The sequence below is a fragment of the Numenius arquata genome, chromosome Z (genome assembly GCF_964106895.1).
Source record: "Numenius arquata chromosome Z, bNumArq3.hap1.1, whole genome shotgun sequence".
NCBI classification, from domain to species: Eukaryota; Metazoa; Chordata; class Aves; order Charadriiformes; family Scolopacidae; genus Numenius; species Numenius arquata.
In genome coordinates, this window is record NC_133616.1 from 37,104,849 (window position 1) to 37,126,845 (window position 21,997).

A 21,997-nucleotide genomic window follows, 5' to 3' on the forward strand; every position below is an offset into this window, starting at 1 on the left:
TATGTTGCCCAGAGCCAGTTAAACAACACTAGCAGTATGAAAAACAGAATTTTAAATAATTGTGACCCCAGACTCAATGGCCTTTTGGTCTGGAGGCACACGCTGCCTCACACATGCTCTTTCACGGACTGCTGGGGCTTACAACCTCCTCACGCCACAGTTGTATTGACCAGGAATTGCAAAGCCATGGTAAAAACAAAGGGTAAATTTCAGATCACTTGCCTATTCAGGTCCTGCAGGCAGACAGTTTATGGATTGGCTTAACTTTACCCAGAGTTGTGTCAAGTTTAAGGAGACTTCTCCAGCCTCCCCTCTCACAAGAGAGAGAGGCTCTTCCACCCTGACCACAGGCAGCTTCCGCAATCCCAACCCTAAAAATAGCAGAACTTTGTCTGCAGAGATTCACATCTGTACCCTCTATGACAAAGAATAGCTGCCATGAGGTTCCAGTGGTTTATTTAAATAGACCTGGGCCTGTCAAGTCTTCAAGATGTCCTGTATACAGATTGTCTTTATTCCCAGCTGTACAAAAGTGCATTTACCCTCTTTTGGTAGTGTGGCAGGTTTGAAATACATTGATTTATAACTTTGGACTATTTAAAACACTCACTGCAGTCCAGTTGTTAGATATTCCTTAGAATGTATATTGGTAGGTGTATGTATGCTTTATATGACAGCAGGCTATATAGAGGTATATTGTTATGAATATTAGATTTTGGATACACAGAGAAGGTTCACATTAGAAATGAAATATGGCATCAAATATGGCCAGCATCCAAGAATGATAAGGATGGAAATAACAGTTTGATTGGATGATCAGAATTTTGAGTCTGTGGCAATCAGAGCCAAACAGGCTCACGTGTTTCTCCAAAGCATTACAAGAATTGCTTATGAGGATATTGCAACCCTGACTTTGTTAAATTGTCTGTATTGTTGGTAATAACAAACTAATATTATATTAATGCTTGAAAATAACTTTGTAGGTGGAAATCTTATTGTAATTGATAGGTACAATTATCACTGGAGCTGAGAGTGCATGCTAGGAGATTGATCACCTGTCAATTTTGACATGAAAAATTAATATTCACTGGTTAATAAAAAATAAGACACACTCATTTAGGCCAGTATTTATGTGAGTTTTGTTACAAAAGTAGTCTGAGAAATTGGATGAATACTTTTTGAATTAGTCCATACCACTATGCCAGAATGGGACTAGTTTAAAGCAACCTTGGGCTTGTAGTCCATTCCATGGATTGCAAGAGGGTGAGAATCAGGCCATGAAGCAGACGTGAAAGGGTATTGAGGTGGCGGGTGGAGGCTAAAAAGCTTTCATCTATGCCTAGGGCTGTAATTGAGAAAAGGAGAAATTACTCCCTTCCCTGTATACACATCTCCTCTCCCTCCAACCCCCTCAGTCTGGAGGAAATTGCCTGTCTGCAGAGATTTAAGTGGCACAGGATGAAGAACAGCACGTGTTCTGCAAAATGGCTCCTGTGGTAAGAGCAAGGAGGCCTAAAACTCAAGACTGCAGACAGCAGTCAGTGTGGCCAATGGAATGAGAGCCAAGAAGGGAAGTTGATGTGTCTCCCAGGTCAGGCTATGACAAGATAACTTCCTTGTTTCCTGCAAAATTCTGAAGTGCTGTGCCTACTAATGCCACTGTATTAAATACAATTATATATTAATTAAACTGATAGTATTCAGTGTAAAATATTATTGCTTTATAATCATTAATTGCAATAGTCTTAAGACTTCCAAAGAGAACACATGAAATAAAAATAAATTAAAAAAAAAAAAAAAAGGAAAAAATAGAAGGCTTTAGGGTTTTCTCTTTGTTGTAATAATAAGATGCTTCAGGACCCTAATTCAAAAAATCTTGATCCAGGAATCTGATGGAAATTTAGGTTAAAATCCTGTCCTTGTGAATACTGGTGAAGGATGACAAGCCCAAAACTTGTGATACACTGTCACCGTGAACTTAGATCTCTGTTATGGAAGTTCCCAAAACGTGATCTGTGAACCACTGATACTTCCCAGAGCTTTCACTGATGGCTTATAGAGAGAGCTGGCTGGTCTCATAGTGTTGGCTCCTCTCTCTGTTTTCCAGCTGCTAAAATGCATTAACAGAAGCTAAAAATAAAAAACCCACTTTCTTAAAATGTCCTTGATGTGTAAGTGACTGTTGGAGCATGCAGTTGTGGTGGGTAGAGGAGGCAGTCTGCTGAAAAGACAACTGAGACAGTGACGAATTTCTCAGTAGACAAGAGAATGTTGTCCACAGCATGAAAAAAAGCTGAGAAGTCTTGCCCAAGAGAACAAAAATTCTCTCCTAATATATTTAGCAAAATTATTCCAGTGGTGTTTCTTGAACCAAAACAACCCAGCATGCTTAGAATTTAATGCGTATGTTTAGAATTTAATACAGTTCAAGTTCTTGTTTAGCTTAAGATGGAGAACATTTAAAAATTAACACTTCTAAGCTTAATGTTGCTTCTGCTGCAGGCATTTATGGTTACACGTGGCATTCTCTGTAACCTCTCAAAGGATTATGGAGTAAGCCTCTCCTGGCCAACAATTGACTGGTTTAACACATAAACAAAAGCATTGAACCACACAATCTAGTTAGCCTTTCTGGAGGGTCAGAAAACATACACCTCAAAATAGGTACTGTAGCAGTAGTCAGTGAAGAAAAATTTCATTCTGGTTTTGTTTCATCATTCTTTTTGGACACTTGAGAAGAAAAATGCTGAGCAGATCTTCACTGTTGTTATTCTTTTTGCTCCCTACTGAGAATAAATCTGGAGAGACTAGAATACTTCATTGCTTAATTAATGTTTCACCTTGAAATTAGTCTATGGTATCATCCCTCTTCAATTCCTAATTGCTCTGGTCTCTCCTGCAACAAAATAGGGTAAAAACTAGAATATACTGGCAATACTGCATATTTATGAAAACAATGAAAGGTTATGGTGCTTGTATAGCCGCTGAGAGAGCTTTATAATTTCGATTGAAATTCTGGCTTAAGATCTCAGTGCATTATTATTCTGAGTCCACTGAAGAGAAAGAGAAAAAGTAAATCACAGAAGTCTGTCTCCAAATATTCACAGCTGTATGGAGTCAGCAAAATCTCATGGTAAAAATTTTTACAGAAGAAAGAAGAAGAACCAGGAAGAGTTGTATGCAAAAAAAAAAAAAAAAACTGGAATATTTCATCCATACACAAATCCCAAAGCAGCTGAGTTTACTGTGGTTTCAGACTTTTTTGAGAGTTTTTTGCTTATTTCTTCAAGAACAGTAGCAGAAAAAGAGCCCAGCCCCTTTTCTCCTGGAAAACAGTATAACAAAATTTCCCATTTTACACTTAACGAAGAAATAGTGAAACACTGTGGAGGCGATTGCTACGTTGAGAGCTAAAAACTGATTTTCAGTACAGTAGGTACAGAGTAAAATTTCATATTACTAACTTGGTATACCCTTGCTTTATATTTCAATAAAAAGCATATTCCTTGTTTTGATGTACTAGGAGACACAGCATGCTTTCTTCAGGAAAGAGATGAATGAAGACCATGACCATTTTTATTCAGTCATTCAGTTACTTAATTTGTGTCAATCAAGCTATATCACTTCCAGAACTACATAGCAGTACTTGAGCAGAGCAGAGTCTTCCCGGAAGTAATGCAGAGTAGCTGTTCAATGTCTAGAAGTTTCTCTAAGCTCAAAAAATAAAAGGGCAGATCACTCAGTTTCGCTAATTCCTATGTTTGCATTCTAAATTACTCCAAAAACAATCAGAAAAACCTTGTCTTAATGTTGCCTTTACTGTTTTCAACAACAAAATGACTTGCATCCAAAATGTGTCTTTTCCTCAGCTTCCACAACTCAAAATACAGAGGCAGTCATCATCTAATCAGATATAATTGCTCTTGTTTACAACAGCAACAGCATGGGCACCTCGTGGTGGGCCAAAAAATTCTACCAAAGGGGTGAAAGAGAATGTTGTAACTGTGTTATTAATTATAACTGCTCAATAGCTTGGTCAATGCGTGTTGAAAAAATTTGGTAAACATGTATGGAGGAGTGGAGAGAGAAGCAAAGCAATGAAAGCCAGGTGGCTGAAAATGGAGGAAATTCCAGGCAATTTCTACAGCTTTGTTCTTGCATATTTTCGAAACTGAACTTTTTTGCCTGTGCAACAAAGAACAGCTGAATGTTACAAAATTTAAAAAAAAAAAAAAAAAAAAAAGTGAAAAAAAAGCAGACAGTTCTAGGAATAGCATACGATTTCACCCCAACACTCTCCCTTTACTCCTTCAAGCCTTTGTTGTCAACACGGAAAGACAGAAAACCATCTGAGTGGTTCTGATATCAGACTGAAGGGTCAAGATAGCCTGAGTTAAGCTGGGCTTTAGCTCATTGCGCTGTATCTTGTTTTTCTCTTCCTTTTCTTCTTTTTACCCGCCCTAGCATCTGCTTGTTTGTGTTTGTGCAATAAATTACCTGTTAGTATTTTAATGTTTATTTGATGAATGCAGTATTGTCCATCTGTTTTGCTCTATTTCATTTCCCAGTTGAAGTCAAAGAATAAAGAACAAAAAATAAACGTCTTTTTTTTGCATTTGGAGATGTGAGGCATTAGGTTGCTGGTAGGTCAGACTTAGCTTAAGATGTGCTCCCATCGACAATCTGAAACAAATTCAGTATGTGCGGAAGGGCCAGAGCTTTCTCTAATCCATTAAAGGTGACCTCTGTGTGTGGGAGGGTGTCAATTCATATGTGTTTTGCATCGCTCAGGTGAAATATTAGACCATCTCTGTCTAGTTCATGAAAGAGGTTGAAAGACTTTGCAAGTCATTATGTCTACAGATACTGCAGTATAGCCTTGCTGGTAGGAGACACCGGTTGTTTTGTTGACGTCTTTTCTTAGAGGTGTAAGTTAGAATTAGCATTAATGATGCATTGATGGTGTTAGTGTCTCTTTGTGCCACAAAAATATTTTCAACCCCTCACAAACCCCTGACTTTGTTTTTAAGTGGGATGTATTCAAGCCTACTTTTAACTGAAGTGCATTGAGAATGTCTCTAACAGACTCCTAAGATGTAGCCCACAGAGCATTCTGGGATCACAGTCCACAGCTTGAACTATTGGTGGAGTAGGTTGGAGAATCAGACATCAGAAGGAATATGCTGTCTGACAGGGTAGGTTCACCCTTCTTTGAAACCTTTAGGTAAAGAAGCAGCTTAAACAGGAGTGATGGGCTCAGTGAGAGAATAATAATCCCATTTTTTGTCTAGGTTTACTTTGCTAAAGACGGGACTGTTCAAAGACTTCTGAACATGTACAAAGAGCATGAGCTTAAAGTCAGGGTAGGGACTTAGTGAGTCCCTCTGCAGAGGAAAATTTCTCTTCTTTTTTTCCTGTACAAAGGCAGCCATCCCTAGACGGCTGTGTTATGCTGCGCCTGCGTTACCTGCATGTCTACTATGCACGACTGTAATACCACCCCGGCCCTAAAATGTATTGATCTGTGACCTAAAAACACTTATCTTTCTCTCCCCTTTTTTATAATATGATCTCCCCCTTTGTACCCTCTCCAGTTATTAAGACATTGTCCAATGTGTCTGGCAGCCTATCCTTCCCCTTTCTTGCTAGATGCATTGTCTGTGGTAGAGCAGTAACTGCACGTTCCTCGGTATCTCTTACTCAATGGCAGTTACGGTGAAGTCACCAAGGGGACCCTCGGGGAGTGGTCCTTTTCAGCCATGTGTGTCACATCTAATTATGAAGCAAAGCAACTTGCAAGTTTCCAGGGTCAGTAGAGCAGCTCTGGAGTCTCTGTTACAGTTCGCCCCCAGCTCTTCTAGTTTAAAATTTCAGACTTCTTCCCCAGCTATTTTGCTTTTTAAAATAATATGATAGTTCCTTCATTAGATAGGATTTCTTTCATAGACATTTTCCTCCATTTCAGCTTATATTCCATTCAGACTACTATGCTTATAAAATATTAAAGTGCAATCATAAATATTTTTTAATAACTTATACCATATTTCCTTCTGCCTTCAATGAATAGTAGATCACACTTCTTATTCAGAATCCTATACATGTAGGTAGATCATTTTCCTCTACGCGAATCTCCAGGTCACAAGTTTCTCCAAGTTAGTATACCCTTGTGTTGAAACAATCTCACCATGCCCTACTGTAAGTTTTCTTATAGCTTGGTTTGTGATGAGCATGAGCTTAAAGTCACGGTAGGGACTTAATGAGTCCCTCTGCAGAGGAAAATATCTCTTCTTTTTTTCCTGGCGCTGTTAATTTCCAGGTTTTAGTCACCTTAATACAGTCCACTTCTCTCTACCCTTCTCTTCTCTAATGCCTGTGCTAACCAGAATTTAATATTCATTGCCACTTGATATTTTTCAGTATTTTGAACAAATATGCTCTCATTTCAGCATTTCATACATTAACTTCTAATTCTTAGTTTTTTCTCTAAATTTATTCTTAATTTTCTTGTGTATTTGTGTCCATGAAAATTTTCATCCACAATTGCATGGCATGTTGCATGGCACAGTTGCATCCTCTGGCCTCTCATCTAACATTGTTAAGCACTGAAGGTCTCGCTGATGGAGTAGTTTGTGGTGTGCAGTTACCCATTAGAAACGTGACTAAGCTGATATATTCTACACTGTAACCAACTGTTGGTAGATCTTAGTCGTTCACAGCCTTGGGAAAGACTTGAACCACTCACACAAAGGTGAATAGCAATGTATTTAATTACCACCCAATGGATCCACAGGTTTGTGTGGTTATAACTGTATTGAATGGAAGCTTAGGGTATGGGATTTTTTGAATTTTTTTTTTTTACATTATAATAGTTACACTGTTGTGGTTCCTGATGGGAACTTAAGTGTTCAGATGCCTCAGGCAGGTTCATTCACCTTCCCATGAGGAAGCAAACCGTACTGCCTAAACTCATTACTTTCTCCAAGATTTAAGAAGCCCGTTTCTCATTCAGGGAGAAGTGTATTAAGTCACCATTCTGTAGTCTGTGGATTCTGCACACAAACCTTTATTGATATAACTATTTGGGTGGAGATATGAAGTGTTTTAGTATCAGTTTGCCTATATACATAGTAACCTTTCCGATACCATGACTTTGAATAGAATAACTTTTCCTTCCATGCATTTTTTGAGTCCAAATCAGACCTTAGTTGATGGTTCCATCAATCTGAATACTTTACTATAGTTGTTTTGGTTATTTATGGCTGTAATATGAGCTTAGAGCCTCCTCACTCTGTGTGAGGAGCTCCTGCATGTTTGGATCTCTGCATGTTAATGCGAGGAAAAACATACTTGCTTGCAGAAGAGTGAATGGATTGCAAAATAGATTATCAGTCATAGTTCCAGGATCTCAAAGGGGAAAGCAGGAAGGAAATATTGCATCTGCATGTGCCCGTGGAACAAAATTCTTGCACTGCCTTACTAACTGTACGTTGCAAGAAGGGCATTGAAGGGAACTCAAACATAAGCAGGCATTAGGAGTTTCCTGAGTTTGGTCACAGTACCATATACATATATATACCTAGGTTCAACTGTTCTACCCCCTCCCCCCCTACCAAAAGACTAGAAAAAAAGCTTGTATGCCTGATTTTGAGAGACAGCCTGTTTGTACCTTCTGCACTGGTGAAATAGTTCAGGAACAGTTCATCCTAATGAAAATATTATCCCTGTAATGCTGCCAGCCAGGTCAGCAAGAAGCTCATGTTATCTGCTGGTTTTGTGGCAGTACTGCTCATAAAACTTGGACTTGTTAGAGAATTACTTAAGCCCACTCACTGTCATTTGAACACTGTTTCATTCATGAATCTGCTTTCTTTGTCCATTCAATCCAATGACATTTCCTTCACTTCTTTCCTGCACTGATCATTTCATCAAAGGCATCCTTACGTTTTAGGAGAGTCTTGTTACTCTGTGGGACAAAATCACACGTTCATGAAAATTGATCTTACAGATTGTGAAGTCAAGCTTTTTGTATATTCTTTCCATGCCATCTACATACATTTTCAACTATCTTGTTTTTAAAATGCTTCATTGTAGATGGTACTTCAAATTATAAATAATCAGTTCACTGCACATCTTTCTCACCCGCTGAGCTTTTTCTTTCTTTGTCTTCTGGTGTCTGTAAGCTTGTTGATTTCTCTTTCAAGAACAGCTGTTTTTTAACATTTTCCATATGCCATAAAGTTAGGCCTAAGAAAATGTGTTGGTTTATGAGACAGTCCAGTATGGAGAGCACAGAATGAAAAGAGCTGGGGAGTGTTTGACATAAAGCAGCTCTGCCATGGACAGCAAGGTGTTAAACTGTCCCTCCACTTCTTTGCAGAAGAACCATATGAGTGTGCTTCATAGACTGAAGTGCACAATTTATTTCATAAATTAGCGGTTCTTGTGTTTTTGCATTACTTCAATGTAGGTTTAGGGCAAGGGTGTTATCCTGCTCTGCTGTAGTTCCCAGACTGTGTTCCCCCCTGCACTCCTCATACAATTTCTGCCATCTGCCATTACAAGTGCAATTTGTGCAATTTATGCAATTTCTGTCCTGTTCCTCAAAGCTCCGTATCTTACTTCTTGACCAGCTTTCCACCTTTACGCTAATTTACTCTGTTCCTCAACTGTTTCCTATCTTCATTTTTGAAAGGGGCTACCAAGGACCTATTTTCATTGTATCTCACATGAAATATTGAACAACCTCTTTGTAAGGAGTTGCTGCTTTAATCATGAGCTCAAATCTTAACTTGATACAAAAACTGGTACTCATTTGTTTATCAAGCCTAATCTGATCTCTGTAGCTATGTCAAAGACAGCCATTGATACCAATTATTTCAGTGTCACAGTTATCACACAGAGTAAAAGTTTCTTGTGAGGTACTTTTCAGTAGCCAGGATGTCTGCTAATCTCTCAAACCAGTTCTCTGCCAAACCAGTTCACTTACCTGAAATTGCCTTTTCATGTTCCTCTGTGGTTCATGCATTTTGCATTGCAGTAGTCCCCTGAAAAGCCCACTAGACAACCTCCCACTGTTCAAAGTCTTGGCAGAAAAACACAAACCATCTTTTCTGACCTGCTCTAGTAGTTGATGTTCTCTGCCTTCAACTTAAGGCTCAGCAAGACTTTATTACTGCAAGGAATCATAGAATCACAGAATGGTTAGAGTTGGAAGGGACCTTAAAGATCATTGAGTTCCAACCCCCCTGCCATGGGCAGGGACACCTCCCACTAGACCAGGTTGCTCAAAGCCTCATCCATCCTGGCCTTGAACACTTCCAGGGATGGGCCATCCACAACTTCCCTGGGCAACCTGTTCCAATGCTTCACCACCTTCACAGTAAAGAATTTCCTCCTAATATCTAATCTAAATCTCCCCTCTTCCAATTTAAAACCATTATCCCTTGTCCCGTCACTACACTTCCTGACAAAGAGTCCCATATATATACTGCTTGAAGCATGTCAGAAGGTTACTCCAAAATGGCAACCAAAATTGCCATTTGTAGGGTTGTTGCATACTCCATTTACCCTCTGTTTTTCTCTGACTTTTGAGTTCCACCTGTATTTTCCTCTATTTGTGTCTGTTATATAAATATTGGCACCCTGCCACAATCGGCTATAATGAGCTGCAATATTCATTGATACCGATAAGTCTACAGAGTGAATATAGCCACTTCTGTTGGCTCCCAGAGTGCTCTCATTGAGCCTTTGATCTGCTTGCATGTGTTGGGTGCATAGATATCTCTTTAATGGATTCCTTTCACTTGCAAGGAAGATGTTTTTTGAAGAAAAGCACCTCACTCTCCCTTGTACACAGCAATCCCCTGAAACCTTCCCTGCGTGTTCAGCACCCTTGTTATGTTGGTGATACTGAACAACAGATTTTGTCAGGCTTGTACTGAACAACAAAGCATTATTTTTCTGTTGCTGTTGCTGCTAATTTAAAAGTGTTTTGCCTCTTCATTTTTATTTCTTAATCGAGTATTAAATTTGCAAAGCTTAGTTAAATATCACTTTTCCTCTGATGTGTGTGTATACTGTACATATATTTATCTATCATATCTCCATCATATCTCTCCATCCTATATCTCTCTAACATGAGAAAAATGTTCTCTCCCCCATAGCAGTAGGGAGATCATTTCCTAGAGACTCAGATCTATGTTTAAACACCTAGGTGGAGGTCTTAGCTCTCACACTTGTTGTGGTTTAACCCCAGCCAGCAGCTAGGACCACATAGCCATTCACTCAATTTTCTCCCTCCCCCAGCTCCACCCCCCACAAAGGGTGGGGAGAAAAAGGACCAAAGGAGAGAAAATGGGGGAAAAATACCCTAAAACAAAACCAGAAGCAACTCATGGGTTGAGACAAAGACAGTTTAATGGAGTAATAACAGAAAAGGAAAATAACAGTACTAAGGAAAATAACAATACTAATGGCAAAAGAATATATAAGATAAAGTAATACGACAAAAGTCACTCTCACCACTGGGTGAAATGGTTGCCCAGCCTGTCCCAAGCAGTGATCACAGATACTCACCCTCCCGGCCAACCCCTATTTTAATACTGACCGTGATGTCTATGGTACAGAATATTCCACTGACCAGCTTGTCCTGTCTATGCTTCATCTCAGCTTCTACGAGAAGCTAAAAAAAATCCTTGACTAATATAAACATCACCTGGCAACAACTAAAACAATATGCCTTATTGACTTCTCTTTCATACCAAATCTGAAACACAGTAACCACTAGAAAAAAATTAATTCAATCCCAGCTGAAACCAGGACAACACTTTATTTCAAAGGAGCAGTCTGATTTTACTGTGAGTGATTTAATAGCTGAATGAAAAATTAATTGTAGTTAAATTCCTACCTTTTATGCCCCTTTCTTTGATTATAAAGCCAGGAACTGACCTGAGAGTTCTCATTTGAATCCTGCAGCTTCACTGCAGGAAAGTATGCTACCTAAACAGGATTGACAGTAACTCTCTCTGCTGTTCAAAGTTTAAGATCACATTCTGGATGGTATTTAAGACCTGACACTGAGGATACTGAGTCAACCCAAGATAAATTTGCTAAAGAATCCCCAAGAAAGCCTTTCACACCCATGAACCAGAAAGATTTGCCACAAACACAGCTTCAGATTGATAACAGAAAAGGAAGGGAGGAGATGTACGGGCTCCAAGTAGACTTCTCAGTCTGCGGGGTCCAATGGAGGACACACAGGTTGAGAGAGGACAAGAGGAAGCCAGTATTGACATAGTATGTGATTTACTTAGTCTGTTGCATACGAATATACACAGCTGCCACCCAGCCTTTGTGCACTGAGGAAGGTCTCTATGCAGACAGGTGTCAGACGTTAAGCAAGACATTTCCAGACAAACCCCTTTCCACACTGATGAATGTTTATTTTAGAAATAAGAAGAGTTCTTTTGTATCACTTTCATATGGTTTAACTACATAAAAATGACAATAATTTCATTTTTTTAGAACTAGTTTGAGAGGTCTTTGTGTAGAAGGGTGTTTACTTTTCCTGTGCAGTGTTCAGTTTTCTTGGCAGTGCTCAAAGGGATTCTGTCAGGATTAAATCATATATCTCCAGAAAATATTCTTTACTTGTACCACCTAACAGCTTAGAATGCTTTGGTTTTTACCATATATACTGTGAATATAGAGACTGATACAAAGTTGTTGGCTCCATAGTGCTTTGGCTGAAGACTATACATTTTTCAAGTTCTACCTACATTATTTACTTTTTCCAGACTAACTATGGGGGTGCAAGAGTGCTTTGTTCTGAAGGCTCGTGGGTCCACTGGCACAGCAGCAATAATTCTAGCAACTTATCCTGCCATGAGTAGCTGCTTACTAGCTGGTAACACTTTCTGGTCTACATAGCTAACAGAATTATTATGCAGGATCCAGTTCTTGTAGCAATGAGAGGGACATTTCAAAACTGAGGCAACAACGCATTGTTGTCCCTGTTGTTATTCGTAGGCAGTGCCTAGAGACTCCTGTCAAGCTGAGAGCTGTGCTAGGCAGTAGATAAAGACAGAATAAGCTATCATCCCTGCTGCAGAACCACAGCCTAAGCAAACAACATGGAGAGAGCTCAAGAGAAAAAAAAAGTATTGTTACGATTTTCCAAATGTGAAGTTGAGACACACATGGGAGAATGGTATGATCCAGCCCAGCACTTGAGTCTTGCGATTAGACTCAAAGGGTTTATTCACATACGCACAGGCCAGCCCATGTTTCAGCCACTCTGGTCTCAGACACCTCTTGAGTTCAGCGAAGAACCAGGAACAAGGTTCTGCTCACTTGACACTTCAGTTCTTCACTTGAACTGCTTGGGCGTGATACAACATTGGTAGTTTTTGTTCTGTCACAAGAAAGAAGGAACATTCATTTCTAATAAAAATTAAATGTATAGAACTATTTAGAACTTCATGCTCATGTTATGTGTTAAAAGCTTTTTTTTCTTTTCCTTTTAAACAACTTGAAGTTGGTCACCAATGTCCAGGCTATCTTCTAGTTGAATATATGGGCCCTCACAAAACTTGAAACTCATTAAAATATAACATGATAAAGTTTAATTTAGGGTTCTCAGGCAAGATTTTTGTTAACTATGTCAAGATAATTTCCCTAATTAGAAACAGCGTGGTTAAGCTGCTTTTTGAGTGCATCTCTAACATTTTCAGACTTACGTTAGTGATACAGAAAAACTGTGCTGTGATTGAAATCTTGGGTTTGAGATTATTAGGCCTTTTTTGGCAACTGGACCTTCACAATTGTTCTCTCTCTTTCATTCAAGGGAGCTGCAAATATTCACATTTTAAAACATACTGACCATGATTGATTGTGGAAGCTGCTTGTTTACCTGAAGTTAAGCACATGCATAAGCACTGCACAGTCAAGCCTAATTTATTTAATGAGAATGCTTAAAAAAATTATAGTTTCTCACTGGCTCTTTAGAAATTAGAATTTTAATTTGTAAAATTAATAGTATATTACAGATAATTAGTCTAATTCATAATACGAACTGACTGTTAGGTTTCCTAACTGGTGTTTTTCTGTTCGTTAAATCTGTCCATTACTAAGTCACTTTCTTAGCATATAGTTCTTGGAAGTGCAAGAAATTTAGTGCTCCTGTTGGATGGGCTTTTCATGAATTTCTGTTCAGTTTTTAGACCATGCCCTTATCATCACGTATTATAAAAGCTAAAGGAAAGTCATTCCCTGGAGCAGTCAGATCAGATTCACTGTTTTGTTGACCTGTCTTCATATGCATTACATGTCTCCATACACTTCACCAACTCTAAAAAAACTTCCAAGGCATCACAACAGTCTGCAGGAAGCACAAGATTGTTCATTTGGAAAGCAAAAAGATTCTGTGATCAATTTTGTATTTTGCATTTGTGATGATACATTAAATAAGCTGTATATTGGGACCATCCTCTTTTCCCTACACATTTCCAGTGGAAACTTGTTTCGTTTATGTTCATTTGAAAAATGTGTGTATATGTGTATTTTAATACATGTATTGCTAATATACACATATCCATTTCAACACACCCAGCCCTATGAATTGCCTTTTTCCTGTTACATTCCTCTCTGTTAGCCATCTCTAAATGTCTATGTGGTTTTGTATCAATATAGTTTTCCTTCAATCAGCTCAAATATTCAACGTATTGTATGTATGTCAGCCTCTGCAGAGGATGAAAACTTTTTAAATTGTTTTTTATGTTTTTATGAAGCTTAAATACTTTAAAAGTCTAATTTGTGCTTAAATACATAACTACTACATAGGTATTTGGGAGATGGAGACAGACAACTGTCAGACAACTGATAGACCTAGAGTTAGGACAAGCCAGGGGTTTAGGGGCACAAATGTGCCAAAGTCCTGCTGTAAAAAAAGACTAAAAAGACACTGTTGCTCTACTGCTACATATTAGTATAGCTTTGGGGACTAGCAGGAGAAAGAAGGAGAGATAAAAAGAATGTGTCAGACCAAAACCATGCAATCTCTTCACTGAGCTCTGGGAAGTACCAAACTGACAACTTTCAGCAGGGCTATAAACTAGTAAGTATGCAGATCTTTCCTAAAGTCTCTACCTTAACAACCACAGTCAGGTCACAAAGATGCCAATTCTACTTGCACAAGGTTTCCTTAGCTTGATCCTATCACTACTATATTCAACTTTTTAGGTGTAGGATTATTTCTTACCTGAATATTAATTCTGGTATTTTCAGAGGAATGCAGGACAAGACAACATTATTCTTTTTCCTATGCCATACACATTGGAAGAGTCAGTGCAGTATGGCCAGGACACCCAGAAGAAAAAAGAGACAGAGGAATGCACAGTTAAGGACTATATGAAATAAGACAGGTATTATTTCAGTTAGCATCACATAACACTCTACAGTAAGGGTAAAACTGTGTTGCTACAGAAAAGCAGTGTTTGGGAAAAAAAAAAAAAGGATCATTACCTTTATTATCTCCAAGTTTAAAACCTAAATTGTAAATTTAGTAGCATAGTATTAGTTCAAAGTGTTGCAAGCACCTTTAGCTGTTATAAAACAGTTCTACAGTTCTGTGGTTCTATTCAATAAGATTATCACTTATTTTCTCTGTGTTTTTTAGGACTCTGAAATTCTGCCAATCACATATATCATTTATGGTTTTGGTTAGTTGCACATCCCTACTGCACTTTGCATGCATCTGCTCTACTCTACATTCTTTACTTTGTATATATGGAAGTCCATAGAAGTCACTGGGGAATATGAAAGTCCAAAAGAGAGAGTTTGACCTCATATTTCCTGAGCACCTCTAAGGAATCTCCTGTTTAAAGCAGCTGGAAGGAACTGTGAACAAACCAATATTTTTGGGCAGGGCAACAGATGCAACCTGAAACCGAAATTTCAAATACTAGAAAAACAAATCCTTTCTCTTTACTGAAACACAGTACTTCTTCCTGGAAGAAGAAACAGACACTCTCTTCTGCAGAAGCCAAGATCTCCAAAGAGTTTACGTGGCCTGCTGGCCACTGAGATGTGAACTGCCAACAGAAACGTTGTGCACTTTTACCAATAACAATGAGTTGCTGCAGGCAACAGCTATTACCATCACTTGAATAAAAGAAACTCTGGCAACTAACCATGTATCAAAATAGAATCTGAAATAAGAAAATGCCTTCTTTTCAGCACTTACTCAAATATCTTATTTTAGATTGTGCCAAAAGTGAAGGGTAGCTGATATCCACATTAATTCTGACTGACAATTTTATGGGAAAATCTGGGAAGACCTCTCCCCCAAGATCATTCGTATGGAGAACATACTCCAGATTAGTTTAACTGGCTGCCAGATGTCACTCCTATTCCATTGTTAAATAGCTCCCAGTACACATATCAGGCTTTAGTGGTGTTCAGTGTATTACAGCCTGGAAAGCAACCATGGTAACTTCTAACTAAGTTTGTAAAATGTGTTCATTATTAGAAAGGGTTAAACATCTGTCCTAGTTTCAGCCGGGACAGAATTAATTTTCTTTCCAGTGGTTGCTGTGTTTCAGATTCGGTATGAAAAGAATGTTGATAAGGCATATTGTTTTAGTTGTTGCCAGGTGATGTTTATATTAGTCAAGGACTTTTTTCAGCTTCCCATAAAAGCTGAGATGGAGCATAGACAGGACAAGCTGGCCAATGAAATATTCTGTGCCATAGATGTCATGCTTGCTATATAAATGGGGTTGGCCAGGAGGCAGAAATCCCAATCACAGCTTGGGTCCAGCTAGGTTACCAATTCACCAGATGATGAGGGTGACTTGTGATTATTAGTTTATGTTGTATATTCTCTTACCGTTATCATCATCATCACTTTTCTGTTAATGTTCCATTAAACTGTCTTTATCTCAACCCACGAGGTTGGTTTTCCCCCCTTCTTTTTCCCCTCCTTTTCTCTCTCTTCTCCCCACTCTTTGGGAGGCAGGGGGGGAAGGTGGGGAGGAGGTGAGGAGGAGAACTGTGCAAGTGGCTGTGGTCCTAGCTGCTGGCTGGGGTTAAGCTATGACAACAGCTTTTTGTCATTGCTACTAGCAGAACCAAGGCTGTTGTGAATTACAGTGAACTAAAAGTGAACTACAGTGTCACTAGTGCCTACAGTGGTGCTCAGAACATATCCTGCCCTGTTATAAAACCAGAGAATGTCATCAGCAGATGGAGCACAGAAGGGGAGCAATATGGCTTTTGGGTCCATCAGCATTATCGTCTAGGGAGGGAAAAAATATTTCTTACCTGCTAGCTGTTTCAATTTGTTATGAGTGTTACTGAAAGGGGGGAAGAAAAATGCTCAGAGCAACTTCATAAAATAAATAGAGAAGCTTGAATTGTTCTGTGACTGTAAGATGACACAAGCTTGAATAATTATTTCCATAATGTGTTCATTAACATGATGCATTTTAAACATGCTGAGCAGTTTCCATTGACTGCTGATCTCAGGCTGTCAGAGTGTTTTCCTCTGTTACTTCCACAAATTCTGCTTCATGCTGCTGACATGTTTCATAACTTTCCTTCATTGTCTGCCTCCATCCTCCTTGGAGCCTGAGGGTATCTTTCTTCATAATCAGTCTCTTTAGTTTCTGCTTGGCTTTGCCTTTTTCAAAGGCAGATTCTCTGAGCCTTCCTTGTCCTGAATGTTTTACTCCCCCAGAAATCAGTTTAAATAATGTCATGCAGGAAAGGAAGCATTTCTTCAGGATTAGGAAAAGTGGCAGTATGTGGCTCTCATACTTTCATTTTGGATGTGGGAGTATGTCCAGGTTAGTATAGTGTTTTGTGTAAAGTTGTTGGGAAGACCATTTTCTCATAGTCTCATTCTGAAAATAGGACCTTTTTTGTGTACACATTTCTACAAATCTCTGAACTGCCTTCTAGTAGAGTACAAAAGTGGAAGACCTAATGTTTTAAGCAATTATCTGTGTATGGCTGGCAGAATTAGGGGTTGTATTCAGTACAGCTCAAACTGCAGAAATCTGATTTTAATGTGATGAACACTGAAATTCAGAAATCAACAATCCTGTTGGAGCAGGATTTACACAGCTACTGCAGAGAAGGGCTGACTTGGTGACAGGTGTTCACCCAAGGGCTGAAGAGGATCTCCCTTCTCTCACTTTGCATCTCTCAAGGCATTAGGACTCCCTACTTCCAAAACAAGGAAAAGTCAGTTAGAAACACCACCCCTGGATCTCTGGAAGAAATTCCTGCTCAGGAAATCACTGATACACTCCTTTGATGGACTTTGTTAGTATCTTTCGTTGTTGTTGTTAAAGACAGAAAAAAAAACCAGGTAATTAAATCCATTCAGTCTTGAAATATATTGGCCAGGCTCCTGCACACCAAAAACTTTTAATTTAGGACACAAAATTGTTCCTATGACATTGCAGAAGTCACAAACAATTGAAGTCCAAGTGCTTTTGACAAGAACTGAAAATGCAGAGGAACAGTAAATATTGTTCTTAGCCTTGTTCTGCAGCTAGAGGACGGGTGATGGTGATCAGAGAAGAATTACGTTTCTTTTACTGCTTCTTCACTCCATCTGTCATTATAAAAAGAGAAGAATTAGGTGACTTTATTCTGTGCTTAAGGTTTTCTCTCCTGACACCTTCACAGATGGGAGATTGGGAAATGGAGCACCTGCAGCCTTACCTGTGGGGTTGGATTGCAGACACGAGATGTCTTCTGTTCTCATCTACTATCAAGAGAGACTAACGAGACTGTGATTTTAGCAGATGAATTGTGCTATAAACCTAAGCCATCCCTTGTACAAGCCTGTAATCGCTTTGACTGCCCACCTTCCTGGTATCCTACAGAATGGCAAGAGGTAAGAAAATACGTGTAATCTCATTTTATGACAGCTAAATGTAGTCATTACCTGCATTATCAATGCATCATTTTGCTTTAGCCCGTCAAGAGAATTCATTAATCATTCCAACAAGCCATTAAAAAATTGGAAAAGTGTGCCCTTTTGCTCTTTAAAAAAATGCATCAGCATTTTCAGAGGTAAATAATGACTATAGCTACTTCTAATTCAAAGTCACTGGGAACTCTTAACTGCTGTCTCTAGACTCCAGACAGAAATATCTGGAATGTGATGGTCAGCTGCAGTGACCCAATGGATTTGGGTCAACAATGCCAAGGTTTCTAGGAATACAAAGTTATAAGGATCAAGGAGGAGAGAATCTCTAAAGTATGTTGAGTATCCCATATATTCTCAAATAATAATTTAGTTTAGGACAAGAAACAGTCCTCAACCTTCCGAGTCACAAAGGAGTGGTAGGCACTTCCCTTTGAGAGATGGATGCCGTATTACACTAAAGTTGAAAATTGCTGTCTACACAATGGATTTGTTCAAGGTCTTCCATCTTTGGAAAGCAACCTGAAAGGAGTTTATTTGCTGCCATCTGGTTGCAAATGAATACACTTGCGCAATTCAAAAGACTTAAAGGTGCTTCTGTTGGATATAATACTGCACAGGAAAAAAGGATCCTGCCCTGTTGTCACGAGTAAAGGAAAAAGTTGTTCTGTGATGGAAGTGTAAGCAAAAGGCCAGTTTAAATCTTCACTTCTATTGAGTGCAAGGATTCATTCCATCCTAGGAGAAAACTGACTGCTTGGCACGGTGCTTTCATATGCCTAACCAGTCTCCATCTATAAAATCTGCTTTTTACTTAACAGACTTGATAAGTCTGTGAAACTGTACTTCATGGGAGAGCTCTGGGTTTGGGCAGCCATCCCAGTAAAAGAAAAAAAAATTATGCCAGCCTGATGTTCTGTCAAAGCTATATAACTAGCCTATAGCATTAGTCCTATGTTTAAAACAATTCATTGTCATTTCATGCTTTAATTTGTCAACTGATAATATACCTGTGCTGGAGTTCATTTCTGCAGCTTAATGAAGGTCATATTATAGCTATTCTGCGCTTACTTCCACAGGCTTTGCAGGCTGGCCAGCTGTGTACATAGCTCCTCACTACATGGGCACTGAATATTCCCTGTGCTTACTTTTTGCCGGAAGAAAACAGCACAAAAACGTACTTGCCTACCTACTGTTTTCTGCCTCTGTTTAGATGACTATAGAGCAAGGAAAAAAAAGTCTAATCCATCAAAATCCATCCATTTCCATTATCTCATTTTTTAAAGACATCTGTCTTCCTTCTTTGCACCACCAACCTCCTCCGTACAGTTATTCCCACCCTGTAGGAAAGCCAGGCCTCACAGTTCAGTCTCACGCAGGTTTCCCATTGAGGACCTCCATATGAAAACCTGCACCATCAGGCTAGTGTGTTGCGGTTAGGGATTATTACAGCTGTTGACTCCTGGAACGTGTGACAGAAAAGACCATTTGGATAGGATGTGAGTGGCTGAGACTTCTCCTGGAAGTGAGGTCCAGCGATGCAGTAGAGCTGTCCTGGAGCCCTCCAGCAGGAGCAATCCTGCAGGAGGATTTCTTTCCTTGCATCAAGGGACCCACAATACCTCCACTCTCCCCAGATCCCTGAGAGTGTTCCTCACCTACAGGGAGATGGAGGGCCCCTGTGGGAAGGTCCTTTTCTCACCCTAAAGAAGGTCCTTTAAAGCTTCGCTGATGCTAGAGGGTCACATCTGTTCTCCACACAGGCTGGTTTGAAGCCATTTCTTTGGTCTCAACTGTGGAGTTTGTCGTGCTTTTCAGAGCACTCTCTCACAATAGTTTCAAGCAAACAAACAAACAAAAGATTTAAACTGCAATGAGCGATGTTTTCTTTTCTAAGGCCTTTTATGCTTGTTAAGGAAGAGTTGTCTGAACTAAATGCCCTGAGAAGCCCCAGTGTTCCTGGCAGATAGACACACGATAATTATCAGTGTTGGAACATTCCAAGTGATTTTTTAAATATGTCTTTACAGATTCAAGACTATTTATTTTTAAATAAATCTGCTTCTTAGCAAAATCCATTAGGATGTTTATGTTGTTTTCAGTAATGTGCTTCTGGAGGAAAGTGGATATGAGCTTTCATTTTTACAAGGCCCTATAAATATCTACTCTGCAGGCCTCAAATAGGAGACATCCATTAGTTCATCTTCATCCTCCTTTGTTTTATTACTCAATAAGTGCCATAGTCTCAGTCACAGTGTTCTTTTTTAGCTTCTCGGTGCTATCCTTCCTCCAAAGATAATTTGAACAATGCTTTGACAGCAGAGTCAGCATGGGAAAACTGGTAACATTTTCAGATCCTTTTCTAGCTATTTTTTCTCCATATTGGAAAAAGCCCTTTCTAAACTTCCAAGTATCAGGCCTTAGAAAGCAACTGGAAGACCTGCTGAGAGAAAAATGTTTAATCCCTTTGCAGATGCTTTATCTTACTGTAGAGTCATAGCAGAGAACTCATTTTTGATAGTAAGGCCAAAATTTGTCCAGCTGTGGTCCCACTACCTTGAGCAGAGGGCAGTGCAGAATTAAACCACCTGGGAGAGTTGAGGGGTAGGACAACTCCTTCCTCAACTGTCCCTGTAAGTAGGACTGTAAAATGACATCCTTTCAAATGTTCAGCTACTACCCCAAATTGCTAACAGTTATGGTGCTCAGTGACAGTTGCCTAGCCCTTTACTTTTCATGAATAATTGCCCTTTTCCACACGTTTGAGAACAGACCAGCTTTCCTGCCTCCCAAACAATGGAAATAGTGGTTTTGCCTAAATCCTGTGCATTGTATGTCTGTGCATAGATGCTCATAGGCATGTGCTGAGGCAAAGCAATGGCCTGCTTTCCCTCTCTGCTTTCAACAGTGACCATCAATTCTTTGTGTTAATTATCCTTTACAGATTGTTCTATGAGCAAAGCAGATACCAAAGCAATGACTGTTGTGAGAGAGGCCAACACCACAGTTCCACTAGCAGTTTAGGATGACCTATGCCAACACTCCTACCAAAGGAGACAATAGCTGCTGCAGGAATCTCCTTCTTGCCCTTAGAGCACCCAGTTTCTTATATCTCCAGAAGTGTTGTGCAATCACGCCATGGTCCTGGTTAAAGCTAGCCAGAAATATAATTACCTTTAGCCTAGATTAATTTTCCACTCCAATTCACTCTGCAGCCACATAAATGTTTACCCCAGCATATGGGGGAAGGCAGCACAAAGCCAGGAATGACTGGCTGGCAGAGTTGGGTGTATAGGTTGTCTTCTTTGGTGTCAGCCTTGTCTCATGTTTGCTTAAGCCAATTGTTGAACTAGGTATGATCAGGCAGCAATGTGGGGAGATGCCACTCCTGGCAAAGTTGGTAACCTGGCAAAGTCCCAGATCTCCTGTAAGGGAATGTCAGGGGATATTGGGCTTGGCTCTACTCAGAAGCTGTGGGGAGCAGAAATATCAGGAGACGTAGTTCAAACAGCCACACTTTACCTACTTGGGTAGGTGAAGTGAATCCACACTGTGATACAAGCACCTTTCTCTGTTGTAATGGTGCGGTGAGATCTTTCTGAACAGCAGAGAGAGAGAGAGCACGTAATTCAGATGGGATATGTCTGAGTGAGGATCTTCTAAAAACTACTGTTTCATATTTCCTGTAAATACAAGCAGATGTTGCTGTCATTGATTACCCCTTTTCTTGGAAAAATGTGAGGGCTGGAAGCTTCCAGTAGAGAAAAATCAGCAAAGATCCCAGGGTAGTGAAGGCTCCAGAGATGAAATACAGGTACAGGCAGAGCTGCAGTGCGATAATCCAGGACTGTCCTAGAAGGGCATTTCTGCGGACAAGGAGGAATCTCATTAAGGCGTTTGGCGCTCTCTGGCACTGAGCAATAGAGTTTGGTGTTGAGTAGCAAGTTATTCTTCACAGAACAAAGCTATGTAAGTGACTGAAAGGCAAGAAGAAAGAAAAGATCTGTTTTGTCTTACTCTTTTATCTGGCAGTGATGGAAGGGCAGGGAGACTTCGTGG

At 39.5% G+C, this 21,997-nt stretch overlaps 1 protein-coding gene across 1 annotated transcript in view; it reads left to right on the top strand.

Annotated features, from left to right (window-relative positions):
* The window catches only part of ADAMTSL1 (ADAMTS like 1), a 425,741-nt gene that overhangs the window by 351,414 nt on the left and 52,330 nt on the right, over window positions 1-21,997 (top strand). The window contains exon 17 of the mRNA XM_074166017.1: window positions 17,695-17,905. Within this exon, the coding sequence (XP_074022118.1) occupies window positions 17,695-17,905 (211 nt within the window). The remainder of the gene's footprint in view (window positions 1-17,694; window positions 17,906-21,997) is intronic.